We start from the raw sequence: 13,000 nt of genomic DNA on the forward strand, positions 1-13,000 counted from the left end.
CCATCTATCTATCTATCTATCTATCTATCTATCTATCTATCTGCCTGTCTGCCCGTCCGTCTGCCCACCTGCCTGCCTGCATGCCTATCTATCTATCTGTCTGTCTGTCTGTCTGTCTGTCTATCTCTCTATCTACTTTTTTCTTTCTTTTAAGATTAGAAGTCTACAGCAAAGACATGGTCCACACGTGTTCATAAATTATTAAATGTTTTCTAAATTATTAGTTCAAACACCCACTGGCCTCTTTGCCTACTCCCTTCCCCAAAAGATGCTTCATAAATTGTATTCGTATCTCCACACAAGATTCCCGGTTGCATTTGGCGTAAATTAAATGGAGTGGGGGCGCCAATTCCGCACGAAAGCAAGAACGTACCTTCAAATGAAAAAATGAACGCACAGGCAACATTACATACCTTGCGCTCCTTTCGTGAAAACTAGGATGAGAACATAGCAACCTCTGCATGTTTTCTCAGTGACTTAAGGAACGGCTACATATGAATACAACATAAGTTGTACTGTTCGATGGTTATCAAACTTAGAAAGTATAACATATATGGGAACAACTTGTACACCAGGTACAAACAGCTCTTCAAATTTTGACGATATCAGTTATTATTATCGTTTAATCACTAAAGACGGTTTCTTTTAAAGTCCTATATATTTTCAAAAAGATGTTTCAGCAAGCCATAAATTTTGGTTTATATAAGTTGTTTTAATAGTATCCAATAGAATGCAGTTCAAGAACGCAATGGACAACCTTGCAGAGATAATACCAAGTTAATGACATTGATTTTGTACACCAGATATATGAGGATTTTCATTCCTTCAAGTGTTCTTCCTTTCCTGTTAATTAAATTTACTTTATCAAAGTCTTTGGACAACAATATTCTTCTTATACTCCTCCTCCTCCTCCTCTATTCGGTCATTATTCCTCTATGCAGCATTACTACCGTATTTTCTCTCATTGCCCAGCTTCCAGCTACCAGACTCAAAGTGTAACGGTAGTTATTTATGATTTGTCGCGAACACCGTAGAGCACGACCTACATACTAGTTGCTGACTTCGCTAGCCAAGGTTCTGATGTTAACCCTATCTACACCTTGGCCGATCAAGCAAACATTTTAGTGTTTTGTCCTAGCGACAGCTATTGGGTTTAATGAGTTGCCTCCCTTAGTATGTAATGCCAACTATGCAATAGCGTGTATCAGCGCTGCATTGTATATCGGCCGAAAATGGTGGAGACAATTAATTTCAAAAGAATACTTTGTAAGTTTAACATGTAAAGTATGACATCTTACTAGAGAGAAGCCATTACAGGTGTATTTGCTGAATCACGAGTCCATTCAAGTTATGTGCTCGCCCTGTCTCGATCATGTAGGAACAGAGTTCAAATTTGAACAACATAATTTGCCGCCGCATCCAAAGAAATTCACAATCCCGAAGCACATACATATCTGCTAAAGCTGCCAAGGTGTAGATAGAGTTAACATATCGGAACCTTACTAGCGAAGATAACTAGTAGTAAACGATATAATAAAAGCGTAAATAAAAAAAAAAACTCACTATGGCGAAAATGACAGGGAAGGTGTGCTCATTAAAAAACGTATACAATTCGTAACGTCGTGATAGTATTGTTTATAAACATCTATGTAAATCAGGCAACGTTGCCAAGATATTTTGTATAAAAGTCGTAGTCCATATCCCGAAAAATGGGCAGACCAAGAACACCCGTCATGTATCAAAGCAACCGTTGCTCCGATTGGATGCATACAAACACATTTTTATTTGTAACGTTTACCCTGGAACCCTGGCCTCCCATGATGCTCAACACACAAGACCCGTACATCATGGGAGGCCAGGGTATCAGGCTATTTAAACGTTATGCTGGTTATTCAAACGCCTCACACTAATCTCTCTCTCTCTCTCTCTCTCTCTCTCTCTCTCTCTCTCTCTCTCTCTCTATATATATATATATATATATATATATATATATATATATATATATATATAAGTGTTGATAGCAGTTTGATGTACCACTTCTATTGGTCTATCAAACTGTGATCCGCATATGGCGCAATAATACGCATATATAAACATTTTCACGATCGTCTGCAGTTGATTCTAGATGAATGATCAATTTCCACACAATAATCATTAGTGACGTATGAAAATAACGATACAAAATTAATAATCCTCAGTTTATAAATGAATTTAATGTGGTACACATTTTGATCATTTCTGCTTTCTGTTCCCCCATCCCCTCTCATGCATAACGGACACACTACGCAGACATGTGGAGTGAAAGAGAATAGAAATTTGGGCTGGGTTAAAACCTTGAAATAGAAATTAAACTAAGTAACCTACAAGAATGTGGTTCGTCGTAACGATATGTGCGCACAGTGGCGTCACTAGGGTTGGTGTCACCCAGTGCGGTAACTCATGGTGTCACCCCCAATGACCTCCTTCCATAACAGAATAAACAAAAAATGTATAGACAGTCATTTTGGTGTCACCCCCTCTGATGGTGTCACCCAGTGCGGTCCGCACCCCCCGCACCCCTAGTGACGTCACTATGTACTTTCCTTGGGAATTATCTACAAAGTTTATCAATGATACAAAGTTGCAAACCATGTCGACATGATACGGTAAATTTCTCGGTTACGTGATACACATACTGTGGTGTATTTCATGTTGTTTTTTTGTTTTTTGCTGCTTCTTAAACATAATATAATGTTCTAAAAAATCGATTATTATTAATTAAATATGAAAATGTCCAAAGGCCGCAAAGTTTCAAGTCTACATTAATTTCCATGTAACGGTACGTAAATGGCACAGCTTTCATGTGAATGGCGTAGCTAACCAATTGTTTGTAGTGCTCTATTTTTATAATTGAAACCATTTTTTGTGTTTAAATCATAATTGTGTATTATATTGATTTAATTAATGTGAAGAAAATTAAAAACTATACAAAGAAAACAATCAACTTATCAATATGCAAAGGTGATTGTGAATAGCCAGAAAAAGGCATATAACTACATTTTGTAGCGGACACACTAGGGATGTGAGGAGTTCATTCACTCGGTCAGTATACATGTGCCTGTAGTAAATCTTAACTCTTTTCAAAGGGCAAATATATGTATTTGTATTTGATATAAATATATGTATGTATGTATGTATGTATGTATGTATGTATGTATGTATGTATGTATACATACAGCCTAGTAGCAGAGGACAACACTTCAACATTAGTTCGCTTCGCTAGTTCGCTGGCACCAAGCCTAAACTGGCAAGCCAATATCTAAAGCCGGTAACAAGTAATTATAGGTCTCTTCATTGGTTGGTCCGTTATGTCATTTGCACGACAGTGACGCCATTCTCATAACAAGTAGTTTGGAAACTTTTCGTTCATCTCAAGTGATTGGTTCGTGCTTGACATCAGCGCGATGTATTATGGGGACAAAGTACGGAGACTGTTCTGTCAGTGACGATTGAAGATTACTAGTCATATGCGGTAGAACACAGGAAGTGTGACGCAGGTACTAGCGAACAATATTGGTCTAGTGAAAATGATTTTAAAGGAAATACATTCAATCATTAAGTTCAATAAAATTATAAAGTTTTGAACAATAATAAAAGTTCTTCAATAAAAATGCAATATCATCATTTATGTCAATTTGAATTTATTCAGCTATATGCTCAAATGAATGTATAATAATACAGCTGTACTTTTTAAACCTGTTTTACTTTTACTGATATATAGATGATGTAGTATTACTCAGACTGGTACATACAGGTGCACTGACACATATACAGGATATAATACTCATATTTTATGCAATTTACAAAAAGAAAAAGTCAGCTGATGATATTCGTTTCTTGGAAGAATTTTGAGACAATCACAGCGAGTTGACAACACTGAAAATATAAAACAAGAGTCCCTTGAATGGAGTCATAATTTGCTGTCTGCAAAGAATTCTCATGAATCCAATAAAAGACCATTTCTTCACTCTTGAATCTGCTGAGTGATGAAATCATCTCTGATAGTCTTGAACGATAAGAAGATTTTAAAATTAGCCTCGTTGGTGGCCATATTGGACTTTATGCCGTCACCATTTTCCTTTAGGAGAAACCATTTATTATTGGACGCATTTCGATGAAAAATCCATCTCGATACTACAAGGATTAGAGATAACAATATTTTCAAGGCGGCTGTCGTGGCAGCCATATCGGATATAATGATTTGTACCATTCTCTGTTAGGAACAAATATATATCAATGTGTATTTGCGAAAAGCCGATGTTGAGACGAGTTTCGGAGGAGAAAGGAAAACAAGATCTTTAAGCTAGATGGATACCATTTTCATTTAGAAACAACTAAACATCATAAGAAATCATTTAGTGAAAACCCCAAGTCTAAATGACCATCCATCTTTGAGGAGTATAAATAACAATACCTCAGGATGGTGGCCATATTAGAGGTTAGATCGGCATCATTTTCATTTAGACATCAAAAGAAGTCTTCTGGTGAAACCCCCATTTCTATATAATTTTCGGTTTACGAGTAGTAGTGATGACAAGGCTGTAAAGATGATGGCCATGGCAGCCATATTGGATTTATCATTTTCATTGAGGACCAACTAGGCACTATACAAAATATTTCAGTGAAACTCCCTTATCTACATGGCAATAATAATAATAATAATAATAATAATAATAATAATAATAATAATAATATGACAGCAATAACTTTATGGTTCAGAATGAAGCGATCTAAAAAGGTAGTGCTTAAATAGTAGAATATTAAAACAATACAACTTTAAATGCTGAATATGACAAATAAAACTCTTCCTGGAGTGTCTGACATATATGTAATCATAAAATATACATACACCCATACACACACGCAGTTGCGTATTAACGGGGGCGAGGGGGCGGTTGCCCCTGGTGTTAGAGTTCTTGAGGCTCCAAAATCCCTTTGGGCCTTCATCGTCACCCTTTGCGACATTTACCATTAGTACGTCACTGTACACACATGTTCAAGAAGTTCCGCAGAGAGAAAAAATGACAAGATGACAACCAAATTGGAGGTCAAATCTGCACCACTTTCATGTAGGACCAACTGGATATCATGAGAAGTCTTCTGGTGAATACTCCATTCTATTCAGGAGGAAACTCGATAGCACAATTTGCAAAATGAATGCCTTGGCGGCCATATTGAATGCTTGATCGGTACCAGGTTCATTGTGGACCAACTAGATCTTGTGACGAATGCGTGTTTAAAGTTTCATGGCAATCATCCATGTAGCTTACGAGGAGTAGCGATACCAAACTTATGCCAATGGACGGACGACAGACAATATGTCATTTTAATAAGTAAAACTAAAGATATAATAAATCAGCGTTCAAGAAAACAGAGCTGACCTTTTACTATGCCCAGGTCATTCAAAATAGTTTTAAAACACTTGTCAAATGAGAATGGAGTAAAAGCCAAGCTGATTCTGCATTCGATTCAGATGGTAATACAACCACCCGCATTGCGTTGACACCGAGACTGTAGCACCGTATAACATTCACGCGACCAACAGTACTCATTTTGATGCACTTCGATAGAATGGTATGCTGGTCTCAGTCGAATGCGATATCAATCAATCAAATTCGAAAATCACGTGCTTTCGATTGGTTGAATGGGATAACACTCGGTGGAGATTAAAGATGTAGTACTTTTGATTGGTTGAATGTGATATGACGCTTGCAATTTCGGTAATGCTGTTAGCGTCTCCTTCGAATGCGAAAACTATGACAATTGTTACTACAGCATCCAAAGAAAGTACGATAGAAAATGTCTAGCATTCAAAATGGGAAATCGATAAATTTAATATATTTATGCAGATACATTCACATTTATTCTTTCACTAGAAAGGCGAAAACAACATTAAATAACATTTGCTTTCAAGTGAAAAAGTGAAATTTCATTTGTAGCTAAATAAAGAAGAAAAGAAACGAACTTATTATAACACACAACCGTTCATCGTCCAGCATAAAAAGTATTGAAAGGGTGACGACACATGTAATGACTTAGGGGCTTCTGTTGGCAGAGCTTTTACCCAAACCGAGCTACTTCAGATTTCATCGTATATATATATATATATATATATATATATATATATATATATATATATATATATATATATATATATATTCATAACATAATAATTATGTCGACCAATGACCGATGGAAATTATCATGAAGTGTAAATGGATCTAATTTTGGATCTAACTTGTAATCGGAAGATAATATTTACACACGTAAGATGGGGTCACAGGTTTTACGGCAACGACTTGTCTGGATTGACTCTACTGGTACATCATTACGGTCCCTTTCTTTAACAAGCATCATCTTAATGTATTTCTGATATAAAGAACATCCATTTTGAACCTCCGAGACTTGTATATCATGAAGCTCCATCGTTTCAACGAATTTCTCGTTGTTCCCAAATATTTGCGTGTATCCGAATGGGATTTTAGGTAACTTAAAATTGCTGTCATTATGTATATATGGTAGTCTAGACAAAGCACCTGTGCCCCGAGGAAGGCCTAAATGCACTAGACAAATATGTGAGGAGTATACACGAGAAGGATCCAGTAAATTTGATACGGGATAGATACAGGACAAAGAGAAGAGATTGTGATAGGATTTGGTTCGAAAAAGCGCTCAAGTTGGCCCGCACGCGATGCGCGTTTTGTCTTTGAATTGATATCATTGACCCCAAATATTGCAGGTCAGGTATCATCCACCTATCAAATTTCATGAGGAACCTTTCTCTTAACATCAAATACTGACTTGTTTGCTGAAGTTTGCAAAATTACACTTATAAGGAAGGCAGGTATGTGTATAACATTGGTGCTATCTACGGTTCTTGTTTGTTAAGTGTCTGGAAATGGCATTTAGAGATGCGGACATTTACATTGTTGTATATTGTCATTATATTTTAGATTCAAAATAATGTTGTGTACTTAAACAGCTGTTTTTAATTTTGATGAACGCGGTACTCTGCCAGGTCGTGTCTTATTTATGATACTAACCTGCAATTTAAGTATCACTGTCACCATTATGTACAGTTATTGTTGTTGTTAACGTCATCTTCGGTTTCCATGTCAACAAATACCGTTTCCTACTTTTTATAACTATTTTCTTCACGAATATGTTCTAACTATTGCACAAAGAGAGAGAGAGAGAGAGAGAGAGAGAGAGAGAATGTCGGTAACATTCAGCAAAGCCGTAGTTTAATTTTCCTACCATACACATTTCGTACTAACTTATTTTGAGGATGTATGTATGTATGTATGTATGTATGTATGTATGTATGTATGTATGTATGTATGTATATATGTCTGTATTTATGTATGCAATTAAGTAAGGCTGTCTAGTACCGATATGCACGTGAAATTTCTAAAATATTCTGGAATTTTTTTTACAGATTATTCAGAAATGAAACACAAAGAGGTTGATTAGGATTCCTCTACCATACAGACAGACGGATGGTCAGAATGTCGTCAAAGAAAAGAATCGGCGGTGGTTACGCTTTTGTAGGCGCTAAGCACACCGACAAGAATGCACGGCCTTCGAAACACGAACCCACTGTAAGTAAATATTAAAAATTACAGTGATTTTTTTAAATCAAGAATTTACCTTTCTGGAAAACCTTGATTGAATTTATTACAACTGCAAGGCGTACTGAAATATTCTTCTATACTAGTTCAAGGAAAGAGAAATACAGAGGTCGGAATAGCATTAAAAATATCTATATTGAGAGTATCATGTTTCTTAATAGCACTTGCATATATTGTGCTGCTTTCTAAGGTGTGCCGCATTGCTGCAATCTTAAAGGAACTGTTTACGTATTATCTTGAATTTCAACATAGAAAACTAAATAGAAAATGTCACCTACGTTTGTCCCGAATGCAAATCTCGGCGAGTGCATGGTTGCCTATTGATGCAGAATATAAGTCAACAAGCCAGCATGTAAATCCTTGAAGTTGAAAGGCAACACTATTTTGCGTTTACGTGCAGTCAGAAGCACATAAATGGATTACCTTGAAAAGAGAAATTTGAGTGAATATTGAACCACAGGTGTACAAAACGTAATCATTATGTGCATTCCCTAAATGACAGTGAAAATACCATACAGATTGTATGCGTGTCCTGCGTTTAGTCATATTCATTGCGTTGGACCACCTCAGTGTGTGCATCCTGTACGTAAGCAATAGAGCGCAAAGAAAAACAACTTACACTCCTACATGCAATACAGATGTTTCAAAAACTTTTCTGAAAATGAATTTCTCTCCGAACTATCACAAAACATTAACGCAATATATTTCCCTAACATAGACCCAGACTATGACTTGTCTATCTGGAATCACTGTTTTCTTACTATCCTAAATAAACATGCCCCCATACGCATCAAGAGAATTAAACGATCAAAACAACCAGAATGGTATACTAATGAAATTGCAGAGGCACAACTCAAACGAAACTACTACCATAAACATAAAGACTTCACAAACTATCGTTTATGGCGAAACAAAGTCAAATCAGTCACTGTAAAACACAAACGCTCCTTTTTCAAAGAAGCCATCACATCAAAGTCCGATAACAGATCCATCCGGAATCACTTACGAAATCTGACTTCAACGAAACCTGCGCCTCTAGCTCCATGTGAAATTATAGTCAATGGCACTAAATATACTAAAGAGCTCGATATTGCAAACCAGCTGAACCATTATTTTACTAATATCTCCCAAACGCTTGACAGGTCTAAGAATACAGAGCCTAATTTAGACAAACTTACTAAATTCGTGAATGAAAGGGTACCCGATCATGTTAGTTTCAACATTCCCTTAATAACAATAAATGACACTTTTGATATTATAAATAAACTTGACACAAACAAATCAGCTGGTCTAGATGGAATTCACCCCAAAACTCTGAAAATGTCGGCTTTATCAATCTCAGAGTCGTTGAAAGAAATAATTAACTGTAGTATCACTTCCAATAAATTCCCGGAATCATTGAAGTTAGCAAAAGTATTCGCAAATTATAAGGGAAATGAAAAGAATGACCCATCCAACTATCGACCCATATCTGTTCTATCCGTACTTTCAAAAATTATGGAAAAACATGTCAACAAGCATATTTTCAAGATATCTTGACAAGTACCAACTCCTCCATAGATCACAATCACGTTTTCGAAAGAATCATTCATGTCAGACTGCAATGACAAAACTTATAGACCAATGGCTACTAGCAGTAGAATCAGGTGAACTTACTGGTGCAATCTTCATTGATTTTAAAAAAGCATTCGATTTGGTTGACCATTCGGTGCTCATTAAAAAACTTTCAGCCTACAAGTTTTCTCCAAACTCAGTTGCCTGGTTCACGTCGTATCTTACAAACAGACACCAGGTTGTTTGCACGGGTAAACATATATCCGAACCAAGTCATATCTTAAGTGGTGTTCCTCAAGGATCTATATTAGGGCCTCTTCTTTTTCTACTATTTATCAACGACCTAGCCTTGCATCCAGCGCACGCTAACACAGATCTTTTCGCTGACGATTCGACATTGCATTTATCTGATAAATCTCTAGACTCCATTAAAAATAAACTTCAAACTGACCTCAACAATATATCAGTTTGGTGTCATCAAAACAAAATGCATATTAACAGCTCTAAAACGAAATGTATGACAATTGGAACAAGGCAGCGTCTATCCACTAACATGGATTTACTTCTAACTCAAAATGGCTTAGACGTATCTATTGTCAAAAATCAAAAACTTCTTGGTATCTACATTGATCAACACCTCAGCTGGAATGCGCATATCGATCACTTATGTGCAATGGTAGTCAAAAGAATAACTCTATTAAAATTGCTTTCAAAATTTCTACCTCCACAATCACTTGAAATTTATTTTTCGGGTTATATACTACCACTGATAGATTACGGCTGTACCATATGGGGAAACACATCAAATTATAATCTGTCCAGAATTGATAGACTCCAGAAAAGGGCAGCCCGAATAATACTGAAACTTCCTGTTATGACTCCCTCAAATGTTTTGTTTTCACGTCTGAAATGGCTACCTATATAAAAACGTATTCTTTATTTTAAAGGAATCATGACATACAAGTCTTTAAACGGTCTTTCTCCAGATTATATCTCTAACATAACTGAACTAAGATCATCAAATACTGAGCGTAATCTCCGATCGACGACAAACAACTATCTCCAGATTCCTTGGTCGAAAACCAATCATTACAAAAGCTCATTTTCTGTATCAGCACCTACTGTATGGAATTCCTTACCAATGAAGATACGTAATTCAACATCCCTTGCTTCTTTTAAATTATCATTAAAGAAATTCTTTCTAGACCAGCTGGAATGATATATTAAAAGCTCTGAATAGAAAACTCTAAAATCATATCCATAATAGATATATATTTGTATGTTTCCCAGTATAGTCACACATAGTCATTCATGTCAATTATGTTCAAATGAGTGTGCGACGATATATGGTTATGTGCATGAACTTCTATTTTTATTATTTTATTACAAAAACTGAGGACCACATGGCAGATGGGTCAGTCATGACCAAATGTGTTATCCTCGTTAAAGATAGTTTATGATTATTATTATTATTATTATTATTATTATTATTATTATTATTATTATTATTATTTTGTCTGGTCTTGTTCAAACTGACTTCTCTTGTCACTCAGAGTTAACTCCCGTTCTGAAACCGAACCTAGAACGACGTTCAATATATGAAAGTAGTGCTTCGCAATAAATATAACACAGTGATATATTTTTTCTCGACTATTTCAACACGAAAAATTTGAAATTATAATGCATTTAGTCTACATAGTCACAGTATTATATTTCCTTTTAGTAAAAATGTGCCTGTCGACAACCGTGCATAACAAGCGTCTTGCAAATCAGTATGCGTTATCGGATTTGTTTATTTTTTATTTATTCCAGGTCAGATTTTATTTACGTTAAGTTTATACGGTTAGAATATACAAAGCAACTTTTACTTCTTTTTATATTCGTTTTTTTTATTTGCGCATGATTTTTCTGTGTGCGACAGTCAGTCAAGAGAGAGGATGGGTCCATGCCTGGGTTGGTAAAAAAAATATTGTCAGTCACATCCAAGGCGACATTATTATTAATGGTTTTTTTTCCTTCCATTTTATTGAACAAACATCGCGTGTCCTTTCATGATTTTTTTTTAAAAATACCTTTTTTATTTCATACTAGTGTAAAGAATTGATAGAAAATATAAATTCTCTTGGTAAAGTCACTGATTTTACTATTTACCTAATTAGCCAAACAGCCAATAAAAGCTACACCGAGAAATATAAGCAAAACTCTTTCTTAACAAACAATAGCTAACCATCGTTTACAAGCATCTTCAGACCTGGAATAGTGATAATAATTCTCGAAATAATGGAATTACTTGCAGATTTAGAACAAAATGTAACATTTTAGGATTATTAACTTTTTCTACGCAACTATTCACGAAATATTTACTCTAAACTTCGAATTTCAAATCCCCATTAATCAAAGATTGTATAAAGATGGACTAACCTAGAGAAGAAAGATTCCGTGCTATATGTAATGGAAAACAAATTTGCTGAGTTTCACTATTTATTTATCTGTACGGACTTCAAAAGATGAGAATAATAGGAATGAAGCCAATGCTGAAATTAAAAATAATAACCTAAATTTCATTTCTTTGTTTTCACCCTCTCCCCCCCAGCCTATAAATTTATTGGCGCCATTGTGATGAAATGCAATTCCATTACACAGTTCTGTCTTTCTATGCATTTGTCGTAGAAAGAATGTATACAAATTTAGCACAACACACATGCTGATTTGTACAACACTAATGTAAATGTAATGTTATCGAAGTTGATTTACATGTTTTAGTAACAAAAGATTTAATCAATAACAAATTATATGATTTAGTACGATCTCAAGTTACAGAAGAATATGTGATTTATGTCTTTCTTTATGGCTGTGTGGTTACTTGATCAGCTTGGTGTGTCGAAAACGTTTTTTTTTGTGTTTTTGTTTTTTGTCTTCAATAGGTTTGTATTTACAAATTTCTTTCGCCTGTACAAGCAAACAACAACTCATTTATCTTGTTACACGCATATTTATCAATTTATTATTATTGTCTTTATCAGTTTGTTGTTTTTATTATTTAATCCCTCATATTTCGCAAGGTTACCTGAGTGGAATAAAGATTTAATCTTAGTATATTTAAAATAATTTACGGTGATTATGCAATGCAATGATAGAGCATTGCAGGTTATTCTGGATGATTTTGTAATGAAATACAACACGTTCTAAAATCGCGTGAGTTGTTCACTTTGGCATAGGATCAACGATTTAATTACACAACGTTTAAAATTCAGATATTCTCCGACCTCATTTTGATTATTTTTAATTTTTTTTTTTAAAATTGAAAAAGAGGTCGGAGAATATCTAAATCTGACATTTGTTGGAATTTATAACAAAACCATAATAACTTTTAATGATTGATAATTATAGTCTTTCTAGCTGTTACTGTCTGTCTAGCTGTTACTGTCTGTCTAGCTGTTAATGTCGATTATTGTCTTTAGTGCTCAGACGATAAATACATTGATGATTATCTAGCAACAAAAGTTACATTCTTTCCATCAGATAGTTTGAAATTTAATTACCAAAATATAGCTAAATGCGAGAGTTACGGAGACTGGCCGAACCAGTTAGCACAACGACAGAATAGGACACAGAGTAATTAATTTGAATTTGAGTCACTATGTCAATGCCAGTGTAGCTTTTTTTCTTCTTGTTTTTAATTCGTTTTTGTTACATGGAGATTGTGTATAACTTTAGCCGTGTATGCCTGCGGTAGATAATAAAATTTTTGGTTGTACTCTATTTTTTCCTTCCTT

The 13,000-nt window shown here is 35.1% G+C and overlaps 1 protein-coding gene across 2 annotated transcripts in view; it reads left to right on the top strand.

Moving 5' to 3' along the window:
- Window positions 1-3,421: 3,421 nt before the first annotated feature.
- LOC149775582 (uncharacterized) overlaps window positions 3,422-13,000 on the top strand; it is a 53,871-nt gene continuing 44,292 nt past the window's right edge. The window contains exons 1-2 of one of the 2 annotated variants that reach the window (XM_089943619.1): window positions 3,422-3,536; window positions 7,478-7,640. In XM_089943619.1, the coding sequence (XP_089799745.1) occupies window positions 7,539-7,640 (102 nt within the window). In that variant the 5' untranslated portion in view covers window positions 3,422-3,536; window positions 7,478-7,538. Of the gene's footprint in view, window positions 3,537-6,829; window positions 6,884-7,477; window positions 7,641-13,000 lie in introns of those variants that run through there. The other variant, XM_089943620.1, reaches the window with a different exon arrangement.

The sequence above is a fragment of the Sinohyriopsis cumingii genome, chromosome 19, assembly GCF_028554795.1.
Source record: "Sinohyriopsis cumingii isolate HCF-2022 chromosome 19, ASM2855479v2, whole genome shotgun sequence".
NCBI lineage: Eukaryota > Metazoa > Mollusca > Bivalvia > Unionida > Unionidae > Sinohyriopsis > Sinohyriopsis cumingii.